At 46.6% G+C, this 20487-nt stretch overlaps 1 protein-coding gene across 1 annotated transcript; it reads right to left on the bottom strand.

Moving 5' to 3' along the window:
• Positions 1 to 1074: 1074 nt before the first annotated feature.
• On the bottom strand, positions 1075 to 16307 carry PPP1R2 (protein phosphatase 1 regulatory inhibitor subunit 2). Its single transcript, XM_051991589.1, has 6 exons — positions 15959 to 16307; positions 12188 to 12295; positions 9769 to 9849; positions 8981 to 9072; positions 4129 to 4269; positions 1075 to 3211 (listed from the first exon to the last, which is right to left on the bottom strand). The coding sequence occupies exons 1-6, from the start codon at positions 16105 to 16107 to the stop codon at positions 3165 to 3167; spliced, it is 618 nt and encodes a 205-aa protein (XP_051847549.1). The 5' UTR covers positions 16108 to 16307; the 3' UTR covers positions 1075 to 3164.
• Between the last annotated feature and the right edge of the window lie 4180 nt (positions 16308 to 20487).

The raw sequence follows: 20487 nt of genomic DNA, 5'->3' as shown, positions 1-20487 counted from the left end.
AAACCTTATATTTAGAGCCTAAAAAAAGTAAATTTCCTTTTACTTCAAGTGAACTAAATATTTAACAGCTTTTTTTGTGATAGCAAAGAATTGGAAAATGAGTAGATGCCCATCAATCAAGGAATGGCTTAACAAGTTGTGGTGCATGAAGGTCTTGGAATATTATTGTTCTATAAAAAATGAACAAGCTGACTTTAGAAAAGCCCGGAAGGATTTACATGAACTAATGCCGAGCAAAACAAGCAGAACCAGGAATCCATTGTACACAGTAACATCAAAAATGTGTGATATGACTCAGTTCTAGGTGGGTCATTGATCCAAAGCAATCCCAATAACCTTAGGACAGAAAACACCATCTGCATCCAGAAAAAGAACTATAGAGACTGAATGTAAATCAACATATGCTTTGTTCACTTCTTTTTTCTATTATTTATCTCTCCATTGGTTTTTCCCTTTTGCTCTGAATTTTTCTCTCCTGACATGATGCATAAATGCTCATTAAAAATGAATTTATTGGAAGAGTATTACATTGGATTATTGTTGTTCCATAAGAAGTGATGAGCAGGGTGATTTCAGAAAAGCTGGGAAAGATCTACGTGGACTGATGCCGAGTGAAAGTGAGCAGAACCAGAACATCATACACAGTAATAGGAAGATTATTTGATGGCCAACAGTGACGGACGTGGCTCTTTTCAGCAATGCAGTGACCCAAGATGGTTCCAATAGAACTGGGATGGAAAATATCCACAGCCAGAGGGAGAACTATGGAGACTGAAGGTGTATTGAAGCATATTTTCAGCTTTTTGATGGTTTGCTTGCTTTTTCTTGGTCTGATTTTTCTCACACAAAAGAACATGTATGGAAATGTTTAGAAGAACTGCACATGTATAACCTGTATCAGATTGCTTGCTCTCTTGGGAATGGGGGGAAAGCAGGGAAGAGGGAGAAAAAAATTGGAACATAAAATCCTACAGAAACGAATGCTGAAAATGATCTTTACACGTATTTGGAAAAATAAAATACTATTGAGGGAAAAAAAAGTATTACGTGCAAGTTAAAAAAAATTCAAGAAAATTAGAAGTCTTTCAAATTTTATTTATCCATTTGTTTTTGTACATTTACAATCGGGTACTTTTTCAGATGCTAACTTTGTAATAGCAATTTGTGAGTAACCCAGCAAGGACTTTATGAAAATATGTCCCTTCATGAAAATACGTGGCCAAGTTTGTGTCACGACATATTTAATAACAGATTTTAACCACACACATTCCAAGTAATAGATATCTTCTGTATTGTTTTACAGAGAAAATAAAGTTTCTCTGGCTGCCTAAATTTAGAAGATAGGGATTAGAATAAAAAAAGTGGTTTTCCAATTAACTTTTTAAACCCGTTGCTTCTGGTAAAGAATCCCAGACTTGTTAAAGAGCAGTCAAGAATCAGCTAAGACGTTAGCCCCAAGAACCTTTTCTATATCAGGTCTTGAAAAAGCAACTGTTTTCACATACATATGAACTTGGATATTTAAAAAAACAAATTCCCCAAAACCTTTTTTCAAACACAAAGAAGAGACAATCCCCTTCCCACGGGGCTAGAATGCTTTTAAAAAAAAAAAAAAAAAAGGGTAACACTGTATTAAAGGAAGAAGGGTACGAGCAGTGGAAGGTATCCCAGCAAGACTTCCATCAGTTGGGATACAGCCACTGCAGCTCCAAGGGTCTTGTCTGGATTCTCACTGTAAAAAAATACTTCTGTTTCATAAAATGTTTAAAAGAAGTACCACATTCTTCCAATAGCATCCAGTCTTCACTGTTTTATTTACTCATACACTGATGTTTCGATAGTCACATGTGGCAAAGTCAAGCTGCTCAATAAAGAGTTGTTTCATAGATACAAGATACACACACATCTTTAAAAGTACATCCATATCATGGAAAATCTGTTTTCAGAAGGATCAAATTTAACCTACAGATAGCTGACTACAAATGAAGCTGTCACCAGGCCAAAAAACACACTAGATTCATCCCCCACCTTAGAGAAAGCTCCAGGACTTCAAGCTCGGAAGATCAGAGCACATTCGGCCGGCCTCTGAGTCCTGGGAAGCCTACCAAATCACATGACACGGTCCTCTCCTGGTCATGCAAATGGATGCAGTCTGGATCTGCTAGGAGCTCAGAAAAGGGACAGAAGAAAAAAGCACTCCAACAGTGATTTAATGAGGGGCTGAAAATTCCTCACAGGGAGGGGAGAACAGAACTGATTTCTTCAGGTAAACTCAAGTTATTTTCTTGAAAAGACTGTTCTTCCTGAGGACAACGCCACCTGCTGCCCGGGTAGACCAGAAGCCCAAGTGGCCACTGGGGTGGCCCATGGATTACAATGGGGAGTGTCTGAGGAGTCTGTGTGAGCTCGGTTCAGACCATACTGAAATTCTAAACTCGAGGACCTGCCGATGCTGTGCATCGTTACGGGAGCTGGCAGGGAAGGGGTGGAGAGACTGTAGACTTTGTATCTGCTCAAAAAGAAAAAAAATCTTCCCATCTAGTGTCTGAAAGGGTAGGAGGCTGGGGTTAGTGCAAACTGAACCTTGAAACGCTTCTGTGAAAACAGCTACTTTGGAACAGCTACAAAATGCCAGGCTTTCCTTTTAATGTCTAAAGGAAAAGTATAAGAATTTTAGCTGCTAGATCAGGCAGAGCTAGAGAAGAGCTTTTGCTAAAACAATCCCTTTTTCAATTAAAAAAAAAAAAAAGGTTAATACCCTTACTCAGGATGAGATTTTATCAACCTGTTACTTGCTATATCATTGGGGTTAAAAAAAAAAAAATTATGCGTGATATCCCACCTCTCAAACTATAGCAATAAATTAACGGGAAGCTACTGTTTAACTTTTAAAGTATACAAAGTGATAAAACCCTATACAAATTAACCCGTGTTCTTAGGAAAGGAATGCCACTTGGAAACGCCAGTGTGAACATGAGTCTTCTTATCGTAGGCGCCAGGTGTTCGCCGCCGCCATTTCTGCCTCATCCAGCAGTCTCTTGCCCATGTTACCATTAAAATTCTTGGCAATACACTTGATATTCATTTCAACACCTAAGTTGTGAAGTGCAGAGAACGTGAAGCTGTGAAGGAGTGGAGGTCCGGGGCCGCGATTCCAACCTCTTCTAGGGAACATCGGACTGGCTTTGGCGCTCGCTGCTCCTCCCTGGTTCTGTGAAAAGGGGGCAACCGTTACTGGTGGACATGGCCAGAGCGATCACCTGGGCTTTGGAGCCCCCGCCCCCCGAGTTAAACAGGGGGAGGGCAGAGGAGATCCTCCCCACCCCAAGTTACAAAGTGCCAAGAGCTGAGGTGGGTAAACCCCACCAGTCTGATGCTCTCCTGGGAGGTAACAAGAGGGAGACCTCCACGAGGGGTCACAACTCACTAATTCTGACACACAAAATACATCTCCCAGTGGGACCCAGTGGGCAAAGCCTCAGACACAGAGTCAGAAAGAACCAAGTCCAAGACCTATGCCAAGCACATGGGACCCTGGATGAGCCAAGGACCCCACAGTGCGTGTGACTGTCAAGAGAGAAGAGAAGGGGCAGCCAGGGCCCACCAGCCGGGTACAGCCCCCAGGCTTCCTGGTGACCACCTCAGCAGATCTTCCCAACCACCCTGGGGGGAGAGGCAGGACTCCAACAGGATGGGGCGTCCCCTCCTGGAGGGAGGCCAGAATAAAATCACAGGAACAGACCCCACAAGCCTCAAGTAGCCAAGGCACCCAGAGCCTGCTGATCCCCCTCAGCCTCAGGCATCTGATCCAATAAAAGCCAAGGGCCTGGAGAGAAGCCTGAGGGGCGGCCGGACCCCAGATCTCTGCTCCTCGGCCAGACCTTCGGGGCAGACCTCCCTCCTTGCCTCATCTCTGCTCTCTGTTCCCACAGGGATTCCTATCAACAAGGGGGGCTGGGTCTGCTCATTTCTAATTAAATTCCCACAACTCCCCACTCCCATTAAGTTCATTCTGCCTGCTGTTAAAAAAAGGCCTTCGATTCTCAGTGACTGAAGCAATGGCCGTTCGCACACACGTGGTGCCGGGTTCCCCCAAACTAGCAGCCTGACCCCCCCGGGGAGACTCACTCATTTCCTCATCATCGTCATCGTCGTCCTCATCTTCCTTTTCCCCCCGAAGTTCTTTGGAAATGAGCTGCCGGGCCAACTTGATGTTGAGGCCTTCGTTGTAGTGAAGCTTTCTCTTCATTTCAAACTGACGCCTTTTCTCTAGGTGACGGAAGGAGCAGCCTGAGTAAGAGCACTCGCAGACCCACCGCCCCTCTCCCAGGACTCCGATAACATCTGGATTTTCCAAGGGGAAAAGTGGCACAGTGGGCCGGACCCTTGGTTTGGGGCTGATTCTACTCTGCATTACTGCTGTTATGCACTCGCTTGTCTCTGAGTTAACCACCCACTGCCCTCGATCAATGAGAAGAAATGTATCTCAGAACAACAGACGTTCTTGCAGGTGGCCCTCCTACTGACTAGGTGGAAAGAAGGATTTGTGAGAGCCCGTCACCTCCCGAAGTCCAGCCAGTTCTACCATCCCTCAAGCCCACGATCCTTCTGACTTTGTAATCAACGGCACTGCTTCCCCATCCAAGACGCCACCTCCTTTTGCCCACAAAAATAACCCATCAGCCTTTGTTCAAATACCCAAACCCAACAAGCTTGGGCTTCTGCTACCACTTTAATCTGTCACTACTCACTCCCAGAACCCCGGACTCAGCAGAAACCAGCCCAAATGTTTCCGAAGGGTCTCCTCTTTAGCTTTCTCCCTTGCTGGTCTCAAACCCTGCCTCACCCGCCTGCTCCGGACACCATTCAGAATCCTCCAGGTGGGCAGATTCCCAGGAGCCTCCCAGGGGCTCTCGTCCCGGCCCAAAGGCAGGCCCTCCCTGTTCACTCAAGAGTCTGCCTCCTCCTCCACTGGGTAGTTTTCACGGGATCCTAAATCGGAAGTCTGGCTTCTCAAAGGTTTGCCAATCTGTGGTCCCAGACATTTCTTTAGGGAAAACATCCTGTTCAACACCTCATTTTTCCTCAGGACTGAGAAAAGGAAGGGAAAATCTCTAAGGGACACAAAAACAAGTTTTCGTGCAACAGGGCTTGTCACCTCTCCTTGACACCCTTTTAAAAATCCTGACAACCGAGCAGATGAACAAAGCTTCACCTGCTCCCCTCCATACTCCTTCATCAGTGAAGAACTGGAGGAAAAGCCAAAGAACCGGCTGGCGTCTAGTCCCCAGCCCATATGGTCACCAATTCCCCCCTGGAAACACCTGTGTCCTGGACTGTCAGCTCATGCGGGGAAGGAGAAAATGAAGAAAATACTAATATCAGAAAATATTAATAACAATTGTTGGAATCCTTACTAACTGCTAACTAATTAGAGTTGATCTAATCTTACAAGATGTTTTGGCCAGAACCTGAAACTAGGTACTAAGTAGAACTAATCAATACAAGGCTTGTGTTCACACCTTTACTCATTGGAGTTCAATGAGTTCATACCTTCCTTAAAGCTCTTTGGGCCAGAGAGCTTTAAGGTGTGGACTCCCTTGAAGTTAGAAAGTGTACTTTGTGAAGCTAGCATACTTGTGGACTCCAATGAGTAAAGGTGTGAACACAAGCCTTGTATTGATTAGTTCTACTTAGTACCTAGTTTCAGGTTCTGGCCAAAACATCTTGTAAGATTAGATCAACTCTAATTAGTTAGCAGTTAGTAAGGATTCCAACAACAATAAACACCTGGAGGAGAACAAGCTGAAAGGTTTCAGGGAATGAGACAGAAGCCAAGAGATGACAGGCAGAGGCCATCCCCGGTCGCAGAACAAGTGGGGGGAGGGAAGGGAGAGAGAAGGAGAGGGAGAAAGAGAGAGAACGAGCGAGCACTAGTTTGAAAGCAATACCAGATTCTAAAAACAAAACAAAACAAAAAACTAAACACAGGTACACAGACTGCATTTTAAAATTTATCGGAAACTTAAAATAGTTGCTTCTTGTTGACCCTTTCATAATCAAGAAAAAAGAGTGTTTAAATGAGGGAGCAACTTAGAAATGCTAAGATCTAATTAGGGTATGGAGAGAGTGATTTAAAATAAAAAGATTCTCTCAAGAAGACAGCCCCTACCCTATCCCACTGTCACTTGGGTCTGGACCCTGTTCTGGACCATGGGGACATCCACGATGATGGGAGTGGAGGGAGGTGACCAAGAACTACAAATGTCTTGAATCTGGCAGGAAGTAGGGTGAAGTGGAAGAGAAATCCAGAATGATTCCCGGTTTTGGAGTTTGGGGTCTGGAAAGACAGGGGTGATCTATACAGTAAGAGGAAAGTTGAACAGAAGAGGGTCAGAAGTAAAAAGGGATGAGTTTAATCTTGGACATACTGGGTTTGAAATGTCCATTAAGCTGGTGGAGGTTACAGAGAAATTGAGGCTGGATAAATAGTCTAAGAAGCATCTGCATAGAAATAATTAAATCCATGAGAACTGATGAGAAGGAGCGGGCCTTGGGGGCCTTAGTGAGAAAAACTTGGAAAAGAGAAGCAGGCAGGAAAAGATGGAAAGATACAAGATTCTGATCAAAAATAAAAGTTTACGAACATGGCAGTGGATCAGAGAAGAATACCTGGGAGTAACTAAGATACAGCAGAAGTGGTGTTTGTGGGAGCTGAGTAGAATGAGAACTTGGGAAGTTAGGAGAGTAGAAAGAGCATCAATAGCTGTTCAGGTCTCCTAGGTTAAGAGTTATAATGGTGTCTGCGTGCCAGACACTGACCTCGTTAAGGCAGCAGGGAGCATGTCTAGGGGTAGAGGCAAGGGCCATGTGGATCTGAACTGGGTGATAAATCTGGATAACGTGAAGCTCAAAAAAGGAAGCTATTGCTAAGTAATGGTTGTGAAGGGAGAGTTTGGGAGTGGTAAGGAGAGCTAACAATACCTGGCTCTTTTTTGTTTTTTCCTCCAGGACTAAAGCAGACCATTGCCGGTCCTTGGCCACACTACCTTTGGGTGGCAGGTTTCAGTAAGAAACTTGCTACTGTGGAGCTCATTCTGAGGACAGCAGCCAGGATGCTGCAGGGCTGGATAGATGCACATGGGAAGGGCTGTCGGGTGGTAGAGGCCGGACTGGGGAAAACAGAATCAAAGCTTCAGATAAATGTCGATCTGACACCAGATGACTGATTGGGAGAGCAGGGGCTCGGCCTTCCAGTGATCCACCTGAGGTACAAGGAGCCCGAGGGCCCTGCAGACCCCTTCTCATTTGAAGGTGAGCAGAGGTCTATCTGAAAAGACTAATGGACAGATGAGTGATGAAACACAGTGCCCCCTCCCCCCTCCCCAAAAGAGGGAGGCTTTGAGCACACTGGAGAGACAACTGAGCCAGGGTCTGGGGAAAAAGCAGAGATGCACCGAAGAGAACATGCAAACATGAAGAGGAAATCACAGACTTGCCAAGAGGCTGACAGAAAAACTGCATGGTTGCTTTTAAATGGTCCACCCAATGCCAGTACCACTGGCTAATGTGCTCCACGCCTGAGCCAAAATCCAGCGGAACCACAATCTGCCTTCACCAGAGCTTCCTAAGGCAGACTCCAAGTGCAGAAATGCAAGTTTTGCTCTGGCTGAGCCACGATCTTTCTGGGAAGGTGATTTGATTCAGCAAAGATCTCTGCTGCCACCTCAATCCTGAAAAATTACAGCGAAGGGCAGGGAACCAACCAGAAGCCAGGCCATAGCTAAAAAGCATCCAGCTCTCCATGAAGACAGGGTGATATGGTGTCTTAGGATCCTGCTTCTGGAACTTGATGGAGAAGGTAGGTTCCTCTGGGAGTGCTGGATTCTAGTAATACTTCTGGTCACTGACTTTCTGGGTTATCAATAAACTTATAAAGGGGCTAAATGACTTTTAAGGTTCCTTCCAGTTCTGACATTCTATAATTATATTCTAATTATAATTCTATTATTCTAATTCTAATTATTTTATTCATTAATAAATTATGATTTAATAGCTTACTATTCAAACTTATTTATAAATTTATTCATTATTTTAATTATACTTGCATATTTGTGTTATATAATGTTTTTATTATATATGATATTGTTTATGTTAATTTACATTATTTTATCATTAAAATCTAAATGCATTTAATTATAATATTCTATAATACATGGTGGCAAAAATAGAGCAACAAAGTGTAAAAACTTACTCCTTGCCCCAAATGTTGGTAAGATGTTAATAGAAATTCCCAAATGATCCCAGCTCTGTGACACCTGCCCAGGAGGACACATGGAGATATGGTATTGAAAAAGCTTGGCAAGCCAGCCCCCGTCCTCTGATCAGTTTGGACAATGTGGGAACCTCTACTTCTTGTAGCTCCCTCCTATACACATCCTGGGAAAAGGTCAGATGTCCCCTGCGGGGAGGGAGGTAAGGAAGAAGCTCCCAAGCAGGATTGCTTCCCCACCACCCTCAAGTCACAACTCCAAGGGGAGCGAGGGTGCGGCCACCTAACCCCACAACTGAGCTGTAAGAAGCAGAACCGCCTACAGTTACCTTTCAGAAATGGTCGTCTTGGCTCTGACCTGCCCAAACTGAATTCTAGCCACCACCACCACCCCAGCCCCAGCCAATCCGCTACCTCTGTGATATGCATTTTGGCCTGAGGCCAACTGCACCCACTTATTGCTGCTGTCCAAACCAACACACAGTCAAGAATCCACCTTACAGGAAGTAACCTGCCCTTCTAATCACACAGTCTGAAAGCAGGGAACACATGAATTACCTTTTCCAAAAGCTATTTGCCACTTTTAAAAACCCCAAATCGCTCCCTGCCTGTCCCCTGGCAATGGAGAAGATAGGAACTGTTTGGCAAATCACTGGCTGGTCCTCCTGGCCCAACGAATAACTACAAGCAGTAAAGAAAATCCTTTACCTTGCTCTTCAGGTGTCAGGTTATCTTCCTCCTCACTACTCTCGTCATCCCGAATGAGAAACTTTGGTTCAGTGCCTTCTACAGCCGTCAACCTTACCCAAGAGAGTCAATCGTTTAGAGGACGACGACATACAAACATTCGTACATATACATGCACATGTGCACACCTCCCCCCCACCCTCCCCCGGGCATTATTACAACGGAGGCAAGAAGGGGGCAGATGGAGGAAGCCAGTAAAGACAAAGAGAGACCCCGGTGGATTGCGATCTTTTTTCCTTTCTCATTTCTTGGGCTGAGCCCTCAGAATGTGGGTAGGTGGGTGATGAGAACCACAGAATAGATCCTGAAGCTCTCCACGTTAATTCCTCTGCTATCTTCAGTGGATGTCTTAGATCTTATGCCCTTTCAGGTCCCTGTTACAAGTGACGATCATTCCTGCTAATTGAGAGGCCTAGCTAATCAACGGACACCTTTATTATATATTTGCGTTACTAAACGCAATACAAGAAGGATGCTGGGGTAGAATGGGCTCCATAAGGAGTGGGAGGAGCTGGGGCCAAATCTTGGCTCTTCCCTTCCTAACAGGAACACGTCATGTCTTCTCAAGTTTTGACATCTCTAAGATGGCATAAAACACCCCTAGAACCTACAACTCTTAGGGCTACTTGAGGGTCAAAGAAGAGGGTAAGGGGCTCAAGAGGCCCACATAAATGCCAGCTGTCCTAGAAGCCAAAGACAAGCTCCTCTGAGCACATCCAGGGGAGGAGCACCCCAAGAGCACTACTCACTTCCGGGCTAGGACTTCTGGGGACAGGGTTTCGTTCGTTTCTGAGTCACTCAGGACGTCGTCATCGTTCTCGCCAATCATACTGGAATGGCAAACAGACCAGAAATGCTTGAAGCGCATGACTGCAACCACAAAACACAAGGAGAGACAACAACATTTCTGTCCAGGCCTAATTAGCATAGAACAACTGACTGCCAGCCAATCCGGTTTGTAAACCGAGTGCACCAAGTTGCTCAGGCTGAAGAACACTGCATCTGAAAACACTTTTAAAATAATGTTAATCACCAATGGGAAGAGAAAATTAGGCTAGAAACCTGAACATCTGGAAGGTATGGATACATTCCACTCAGTTATTTACCCAGACCCACTCTTGTCACTTTACACTTGGACATACACTTTCACACTGAGGCCTGAACATGGATGTGTCCAAAGCTGTGGAAATTTCTACGACTTCCAGCCAAACTGTCAAAAGGCAAGTTTTGACTCGGGGAGTTCAAGCTCTTTAGTGCACCCATTTCGGCTCGCCTTCCTTGGTTCCCAGTTTCTAAACTGAATACTGAAAAGAGACATTTTTCAAACTAAGAAAAAAAAGCACCCAGCTAAAGAACTAATTCCTAGACAGAATTTTCCCACATATAACCAAGAATTAAATGTGCTCTAAAACTTCTTGGGATGAGTGCCATGCCATTTAAAACTCACTAATTACTTAGAAGAGCAAACTGATTGAAGTTAGTTAGGACACTACTGCAAATAGTCACATTACATTAAAGTGCCTTGCACACAATTGTAACAGATGTTTATTGAATTAAAATTTCAACATTATAAGGTAACTCTCCATCAGACAGGCACCAATCATTCAATTAATGTCCCATCGTGAAGCCCTAAAAAATTATTCATAGCACCTTAGTTCCAAAGAAATAATTTGGTATCTTGGTCCAACTTCTCCACTTTTCAGGCAAGAGACTAGACCTGCATGAGAAACCCTGTGCCTTCCATTGGGAAAGTTCATCTTGCCAGGGACCCGCTGAACTTGTGGTAGGCTGGGTTGGGCCATGTGCTTCCTCTCCATCTCCCAGCTGCTCTGCACGACGTGCTCAGGAGCTTCCCAGATGAGATCCCGAGTCAATAATCCACTAAGCTCAGGAACATTTCTCCGACAGCTGCCTATAGGAGCTCCCCCTTTCTCAGGACAAGGCCTTGTGGTCTTCCTGTTCCTCTCCTATGACTCTCTTTACCATGGGTCCTATGACCTATGACCTTCTCTTGTTTCTCAGGCTGTTACTGCCCTTCCTGTTCTCAGCTTTAAATGACAAGACACCACCTCTGCTTCCAAGCATGGAACCACGCAGTCTACTACCACTCGGGTTACAACCTCTCTCCAGTTACGACGTCTGAGCAACGGTCAGATCTCGCAGACCGCGACGCCTCTGGGCTCTCCTCCCAGGAGGGCCAGAATGTAAAGCACAAGGAGTTGTCGACTGCTTCTTGAGCCTCCATGCCCTTTGAGATGGGGTCTCACTATCTCAGCCAAGTGGGAAGGTGGGGGCCACACACGGCTGCCTCCACCTGCTCCCTCCCTTTCCAACCTCCAATCTTCCCCACCCTTTCTTGGTGTCTGACGGCATCAGATGTGGGGATGCCAATTGGCACAGCCTACTGCAGCCCACGAACTTCAGCAAATCCACCCACCTTGGAGTCTGCCCAGCCACACTCGTTTCATCATCAAGCACTCACGTGGGGCGGCTAGCCTGGTGGCACATTGGATAGAGCACTGGCTCAGAAGGCAGCACCGCCTAAATCCAAATGCAGCTTCAGGTATTTAACACTTCCTAGCTGTGTGACCCTGGGCAAGTCACTTAACCCTAACTGCCTCACACACTTAAACAGAGAAAGCGAGAACAAGAGAGAACATAAAGCACTTATGAGATTCGGCAAGATTTGCCAAGCTGCCCAAACCCAGTAAGTGAGTTCTCAGGGTTAGAATAACCTCTTCGCAAGTGAGTATCATCAACCAGCAGGAGTTTCAAATAATCCACCAATTTCCTTCTAAGTTCTTCACCACTGTGGAATAAATTAGTAGTCCCAAGTTCTTTTCACTGCTAGCTAGTAGTGCAAGAATCTCAGACAGCCTCATTTTTTAACTTAGAAGAAATGATTTGGCTACACATGCTATTAAAAATAAGATCAAGTTCAATAACCTTTCAAGTACTCATTCAGTCATTTCTGGCAAACCCAACTCTTCCCATTTAACTCGATCATAAGTCTTTCCTATTTTCAACACCTGATTCAAATATGGAAACCTCTGCATGACATCACATGGTGGACTGTTCAGCCACATTGCATAAGAGAATACAAATTTATGAGGCACCAGACCTTTACATTCAATATCAAACTTTTTCTTTTCTTTTTTTTTTTTTTACCTGTGGTAGGGAGTGCTGGGTTCATCTATTTTCATTAAACCATAGTCTTTATCTGCAGGGTGATAGGTGGCTAGGATATTCATTTCATCCCACTTCTGGGATTTTTTGCTAAAATGAAAAGGAAAAAATATTTTTCAAAACAATAAAAGATTAATTTTCCCTCCACTCTAAACCCCTCCCAATCAAAAATTGGTAAATATTCAAATTCCAAGTGTTGACCTCTATCTTAATTTAAATCGTTTTCTGGGGCAAAATGCAAGCTAGAGTTAAAGCAAATGAATTATGACAATCACTGATCAACCAACAAGCATGTATTCAATACCTATGCTGCTGCAGTAGCTGTGCTAAGTGTTGGAGACAGATACTGTAAATGGTCACAAAGTCCCTGTCTTCATGTACATTCTATACCAGGTAACAACAGGTACATATGAGCATATACTAAATATAAGCAAAACAAAAGAAAAAACAAAAACAATTTCACAGAGACAAACTAGCAGAAGGGGGAGACATTTCTATTTAAAGAAAATGTGGGACAGCCTATGAAAAGATAAAGAAATATAAGTTAGTCAGAAACACTTGATGTGACTATCATATAGGGGTGATTCTATTTCTTCTCTCAGTGCAGGAAGTGGGGAGAAAGAAAGAATTTGGAAAAGCAACTTAAAAAAAAAAAAGGTGCAGAGCAATGGAAAGATATATGCATTTGGCTGAACTCAAGAGCATGGTGTGAGATAAAAGGAGTTTGTACTTGGCTATGAAAGTTAATAGGGAGTCACTAGAGTTTATTGGACAAGAGAGTAACATAGCCAGGCCTATGCTTTAGAAAAATCCCTTTGACAGTGGTGGGAACGACGATTCCAAACACAACAGTCATATGAGACGATCCAGAGAAAACACTATTAAAGTTATGACATCCCTGGAGCACCATTATCTGGCCTGTCTCTACTCCATGTAAACATCACAAAAATCCTTACATCGCTGGCCCAAGGAAGAGATTCTTGGTAGCGCAAAGAAGGAATCGTTGGACTGATGTAGCACAAGGACATTTCTTCACAATTGAACTATAGTTCAAGTCTCATTAAATTTGGATTTCATCAATGGGAAAAACCTAAGCTAAAAATGCAGCTCAGCCCAAGAATCAGATTGCAGGAGATGTTGAACCTGTTACAAAAACCCTTAAGCACTTTTATACAATGAACAGTCTAAGTTTAAATGGCTTCTCTCTTAGCATTACAGCTTTAGTTTATGAGCACACTTTGTTAGTCACGAGTTTGGGGCTGTATAAATGCTCAGAAATAGCATTTAAAAGTATTTAGACAAATAAGATACTAATTAAAAATTAAAAATACTGCACAGTCCGAACTAAGTAAATTTTATTGCAGTTAATTATAACGGAGCACGTTGGATTTGTAGACAAGAAGACCCAGGCCGGAATTCCAAGGCCGGCTTTGGCAATGGACTTGCTATGACCAGGAAGGGGACTTGATGCACACACCCCCCCGGGGCAGCTTCTTGCAGGGAGGATCCTAAACTCTCCACCAGTCTCAGCTTAGGCATAATGACATCTTTGGTTCAGTTTTATTGTTCTAATGCTCGTCCGGGGTCCGGGATCGATTTTGGCTCGTACGTCACCCTCTCTGGGGGTAACACAAGGCCTATTTCTGAGCTTGGAGACCCTCGGCTTTCTAGTTGTCCTTTCTCCCAATGACTGAAGGCTTCTTCATGCAGCTACTCAAAGGCAGAGGCCATTTAGCAGAGCCCTAGCACTCACCTCCCAAAGGTCCAGTATTTAATGTTGGTGGGCACCAGGCCAATGGAGGAGGTTAGCCAAGCATTAGCCAGAGGCCAGAGAGAGAGAGGAGTGCAATCTGGGAAGGCTTCCCAGAGGAAAACACCTGAGCTGTTTCCCTGAGCTGGCTCCCTCAGGCAGGTAAGGGGGACAAGACAGGGGTCACTGTTCACAGACTTCCCTGGGCAGATCCCTTCTTCCCAAACTCTTCCTAACTTTTAGTGCTCCCAGAAACCCCATTTCTCCCAGAAGATACGACACCTTAGATTAGCGATTAGGGGATGTGGCTGCCGTTCCTGACTCTACAACTTAAGCAATCAATCAGTAAGCACTGGCTATGTGTCTACCAGGTGCTAGAAAGGCTCTTTCCTCATCTATAAAGATGTGGGCTCCCCATCCCAGCTGACCTCTGACCTTTGGTGACCCTCTTCTCTCCCATGGGATCTGCATGTCTAGTCCCCATGACTGGGTGGTCCCAGAGACTCTTCTCTGATGAATCACTTTTTCCAACCACACCCCTTTCCAATCCAGAGTCCTCCCACCTGGATGTCCCAACCTCTGCCCTTCAGCCCGCCTCTACTTCCTACTTCTCCAGGTCAAGAGAACCATCCTTCCTGGCCCCGGGGCTCATGGGTTGTGTTCCCGATGGCAGGTTCTGCGTTCTGCCTTCCCAGAGCAGAGGTCCTGGCTCTGTCAGGCTTCAGTCAAAGCCAAGTGCATTTGTACTGCCCTTGGGATAAAAGAGCTGGCCCCTCCCCCCCGTGGCAGTTTTTGTTAGGCTGAGGGATGCAGTGGAGAAGGAAGAGGGCACCTGAAGTCCGGGGCAAGCGACTGGGTGCAGAGCGGGGAAAGGGTGGCCAGGTAACCGCGGAGCGGCCTTTCCCACAGAAGCAGGAATGTTTTCTGAAGAAGCAAACTTAGAGCAGAGGCTCCACTCGGAACAAACCCAGCAGTCTCTGGAATCAAATTTACCCTTGACCTCCTGGGGTAAGGGCAAGATTTCCAGTCATCTTTCAAAAGAAATGTGGACAAGGCTGGACCATAATCACTATTCCAGGGACTTAGGGAAAGAACAAGGGCAGCTGGGGAGGGAGAGAGGGCGCCCTAGAGCCAGGAAGAGTCCGACTTCTGCCTCAGGCACTAGCTGTGGGACCCCAGGCAAGTCACATAGCGCTGCGTGCCTCAGTTTCCTCATCTGTAAAGTGGGATCCCTGGAGAAGGGGGAGTGTTGCCCCCAAGGCTGGGCGCCCCCGCCTTTACTGCCCAACAGTCCAAGCTCCACCTCATCGGGAGGAAGAGGGCAGCTCGTCCCCGGGCCAGGCTTTTACCTGTCGGGGAAAAACAGACCCGACAAAGGTTCGGAACAGGCCTCCGGGGTCTGCGCAGCCTCAGACTTTGGGGGGGGGGGGGGTCTCCAGTCCGTCCCGGAGCATGGGGGCCTCCTAAGGGCGGGGAATCTCCGCTAGCTCTTTGGGTCACAAAAACACTAACCACACTCACGCCCGGGGATGCCAGGGAAAAGTGACACAGAAGCAGCTCGGCCCCGGGCGCAGGTGGAAATAGTGCCGGTTCGAGGGCCTGGGACCAGTCACCCGTGGAAGGCATCAAAGGAAGGAGGCCACTCAGGAACACAGCAGGCGGCCCTTTCTCGAGCCACAGTTGCCGGCTTAAGCCCAGATTTGGGGGGGGGGGGGGCTTTAAAAAAGCCTGAGGCCTCCCAGAAAGCTGACCCTAGGATGGGCGGGCCTGGAGGGTGTCCAACCTCAACTCCCAGGGCTAACCCTGCCTCAGTTTCCCACTCTGTAACTGGAGGAAGAGGAGTCACCCCTCCTTCCCCTTCTAGCTGACGGCAGAACCGGCCCTCGGTCCCTCCTACACTGGGGATCTCCTCTCCCCAACGCAGCTAAGCTCCCCTCCCCTCCCCCACACACATAGGGGGTCTCCGCCCCTCCCCCCGCCCCGCGCGCCCCACCCCCACGCACCCGAAGTCTTCCTCGACGGGCTTGGAGCCGGGCCTGAGCGTCCCGGAGGAGCCGGCGGTGGGTGGAGGCAGGCCGGAGGAGCGGTCGGTAACGCCCTTGTTCTTCAGGATCCCCTTAATGGGCCGGTGGGAGGCTGCAGAGGCCGCCATGGCCTCCGATCCTGGCCTCCCGCTCCGCCGCGCCCGATCCGTCAGGGCGCCCACCCGTCCGCCCGCCGTCCTCGGGCCTCAGTCTGCCGTAAGACAGAGCGTATTGACGGCCTCAAGAAGCTTGAGGTCGTAGCAGGCAGGAGGCCGCCGAGCAAGCGGCGACTGAGGCGACGGAGGCGGGCCGGGCGGGGAGGGGCGGCGGAGCGTCGCGGCGGAGCGTCCCTCCGTCACGGCGTCCCGACGCGGCGTCCTGACGCGAGCTCTTACACGCCTCTTGGCGTCTCGCCGGAAATAGGGCCGAGGCACGCACCAGCTTCCCTTTCACCCACCCCAACCGCGCACACTCTCGCGACATCTTGTCGCTCGCGCCTTGGTTTCCCACCCCATTCGAGGCTGAAGAGCGAGGCGGGGCCTATTCAGGGGCGGGGCCCGAGATGCCCTAACGCGGCTTTGACCGGCTCGCGGCGGAGTGCGAATTTGAGCATGCGTATGTGAGGAATTGGGTGTGATTGGGTGTGAGGGACGCGGGAGGGGGAAAGGGGGAAGAGCGGAGAAGGGTGTCACGAGTGAGAGGCAATCCGTAGGGCTCGGCTTCCCTGCTTGATTTACGCCCGAGTTCTGGAGAGATGGATTTCTGTGTGCATTTAGTCTCTGGAGGTGGTAGTTACGGTAACGGTAGCCCCTGTGGTTAGAGCCCAGCCGCGAGGGGGCACTGCCTGCCTCGGTTACCTCACCTGTAAAATGGGGAGAGAGGCCCTGCCTCCCAGGGGGGTTGTGAGCATCCAAAGGGATGTGACTGTAAGGCGCCGAGTGCGCGGCAGGCTCTTTAGTCCATACTGAGGCCAGAAGAGCCACATGTGGCCCAGGGGGTAGCGCGCCAGCCCTGGAGGCCACCGGCTGTGAGTTCCGGCGTGGCTCCGGAGCGTCCTCCCTGTGTGACCCGCGCAAGCCCCTTCACCCTGCGTGCCTCGGTTTCCTCATCTGCAAAACGAGGATCCTGAAGAGAATGGCAACCCCTCAGCGTCTCTGCCAAGAAGGCCCCAAGGGAGAGTCCCGCCGGACGGAAAAAAGAAGCGGCCACGGCCGAGCGACTGCACTGAAACCGGTGTTTTTACATCAGAGGGGTCCCTGCGAACAGATGAGACTCTGCCCCCGCCCCCACCCCGCACACTTCCGCCAGGGAGGGCCATTCTCCGCGGTTCCAGCTCGTTACGGCCCCCAGGCCCTCGCTGTCCCTGTGTGGGTGTGTACGGCCCGTGCAGCCGGGCCTCGGAGCCCGCGGCTCCCAGGCAGACAAGGAAGGCGTCCGGACCTTAGCCACATGGACTTCCGGGAAAGGCCGGGGAGAAGGAAGAAGGACAGTAGCAGCTCCGTGCGTCCCACGGGATCTCGCACCCTCTTGGCGTCCGTGGCGCGGCCCGGCTTCCCTTCCACCCACGGGGGTATAAATGCTGAGCATGAAGGTTCCACAAGAGTCTCGCCCACGGAGGTGGGGATGAGGTCAAAAACAGGCTGGCGGTCCTGCCCTAAAGCACAGCGCCCAAGAACTAAGGCTGGAGAGAGGACTGAAGGGATAAAGCATTATCATAGCTCCAGAGAGGCCTCCAAGTGCAGATTTCAAGAAGAGGATGGCTGTCAGTGGAGGCTCAAAAGGAAAAAAAGGGGGGTCTTCCATAAGAACTATATGAATACCTAGAAAAGATTAAGCTAGAGATAAAAAAATAAAAAGCTGAGGAGGAAACCTTGTAAGGAGAATAAGCAATTTGGAATAAAAAACAGTAAAACTTGCTCAAGGAGCAGACTCATTCTGCAATGCCGGAGAAACTGAGCAAGACAGAGATTAGAGACCCACTTAATAGTTTATTAAATGGAGAGATTTATCATCTCAAAGAATCCAGCCTTGAGCATTAGACAGCAAGACTCTTACAGGATAACAAGACCTTTATCTCATCAAATATGAAGAGGGAAAGGTTATAACCTGAGGCATAATAACTAAAAAGGACAATGGGGAAACTAGGTCAGGACATCAAAAGGTGGCACAACAATTTACAATTAGAATAGACCAATCTGGAAGTCAATGACTCCATGAGGCACCAAGAAATATGAGAAGAAAATTAAAAGATTGGGGGGGAAAGGAGAATATGTAAGATAAGCTATTATCAAAAGCAATTGGCATAGAAAGCTTGGCCAGGAAAGATAATTTAAGTGGACTCCTTGAGAACCATGGCAAAATCGAAGACACTTTCGGTTTAAAAAAAAAAAAGGAGGGGGCCAGCGAGGTGGTGAAGTGAATAGAGCACCAGACCTGAAGTCAGGAGGACCTGAGTTCACATCTAGTTTCAGACACTTAACAATTCCAGGGCTGTGTAGCCCTGGGCAAGTCGAGTAACCCTAATTGCCTCCAGGTGGGGAAAAAAAATCCTAGAAAGAATCTATTGATCAGCTCCTGAAAAGAACCCCAGAAGGAAAAGCTCCAGAAATGTGAACAAGATCCAAAATTTCCATGTCAAAGAAAAAATACTACAAACATCCTGGAAGAAGGAATTCAAACACCAAGACACCACAATCAAGATAAAACAACATTTGGCGACTTCTAAACAAGAGGCGGGTTTTGACTACAATATTCTATAGGACAAAAGACATGGGCTTACAAGCAAGAATAACTTTCAAAGCTGAGTATAATTTTGTAGGGGAGAAAATGGATACTTAACAAAACAGAGTATTTTTACAGATGAAAAGATTAGTGCTTGAATTGCAAATACAAAAGACTAGAAAAGCCTTGAACTTTTGGAACATTTTAACAAGAAAGGGGAAATGTGCTCCTGAGGAACCTTAATAACCTCAAAGAGTATTGAAGGGGTTCAGTAAGAAAAATAGAGATCCTGGGGCTAAAGTCGTTCTGTTCTGAGGATATAAGGAAAGGGAAGAGAAGGGAAGAGGACAAGGGGGAATACACCAGTGTAGAAAGGAGAAAGAAAGGAGTGGAACTTAGTTTCTCATAACTGTATTTGAGAAGAACATGCAAATGTGGAGAAAGGTTGGGGGCAATGGTGTCAGAAATGAACAAAGAACAGACATACATACACATGGAGTTTGGTATAGAAATACAACAAACTCAATTGGGGGTCAAGCAGGGAATCAAAGAATGGAATGGAGTGAAGAAGAATTAGATCAAGGAGAGAATAGTCACAAGTGAAATAAGCTTCCTGATCTCAAAGGGGCAAATTAAAAGAAGGAATAAAGAAGAGTTTGCAGTATTAGAATGCAAGGGCGTTCGTTGCATTGCTTCTTAGCTGGGGAATGGCAAATTTATGAAAGTGATGGGATATTGTTCCATAAGAAATGACCCAAGAGGTTTTAGACAGTGTTGGAAGGTGTGGACTCATGCTGAATGAAATTCCTAGAACATGGAGAATATAAGGAGAGCAACATTGTTGTTATTGAAAAGAAAATGTGAAAAGACAAGTTGGGTGATGGGAATGTGATGACTCATTGTGTCTCCGAAGGATCTAGGACACAACCTCCTGACAGAACGAAGTAATGGACAGACACAACATACTGAAGGGGACATACGTGTTCAGATACTCAGTGGACTCTTTTTTTTTTCCCCCTTATTTGTTAAGATTTTTCTCTCTCTCTTTTTTTTTAATGTGAGAAGGGGGATATAAAGGGTGAAGGAATAGCAAGAGTAGTGCCAATAAAAGAAAGCCAATATAATATTTTTTTTAAAAGAAGGTCAGAGGGCAACATAGATAAACAGATCAGCTTTGAAAATAACATGAGAAACTTACTGTGTACTTAAAAAAAAGGCAAATAGTATGAAACTACCATTTCTGATAGTTCTCTATGAAAATCCTCTTGTGTTCTGCTGTACATATGCAGTGTTCTATTATTTATTTATTTTTGGTCCTTAAATTAGGAATAAGCTTTTTTTTTTTCATTGTGACAATTGTCTCCTTTTCAGCCATGGCCCCTTTCCCATCAGCAGGCAAGGGCAGCCATGGGTGGAGAGATGAGCCTTAATCCTGGAGATCAGAACTTGTAGAGGGTGGAACTTTGGAGAAGTATACTTGAAACAAGGTGTAAACTCAGTGGAATTGATGAGATGATTGTTGTCTAGTTGGAATATATACTTAGTACTTAGGATGGTGATGTCATGATTCTCTAAGTTCACATATAATCAGTATGCTCTAATGATGTAATTACAATAAGGTATATAAGGGCTAAGAAGGACTGGAAGAGAGACATTCTGTCTTTGACCAGCCTCATGATGGCTCTCATGCTCCTGCACTAAGATCAAGACTGGGCCAGAATAAAGAATCTTGACCATTCTCATGGTGTCTATCTGCTGAGACCAAGACCCATCCGAAGGACCTCCAG

The sequence above is a fragment of the Antechinus flavipes genome, chromosome 3 (assembly GCF_016432865.1).
Source record: "Antechinus flavipes isolate AdamAnt ecotype Samford, QLD, Australia chromosome 3, AdamAnt_v2, whole genome shotgun sequence".
Classification (NCBI taxonomy): domain Eukaryota; kingdom Metazoa; phylum Chordata; class Mammalia; order Dasyuromorphia; family Dasyuridae; genus Antechinus; species Antechinus flavipes.
Note: the sequence above shows the minus strand (reverse complement) of the source record. Positions and strands in the feature narration are given on the sequence as shown.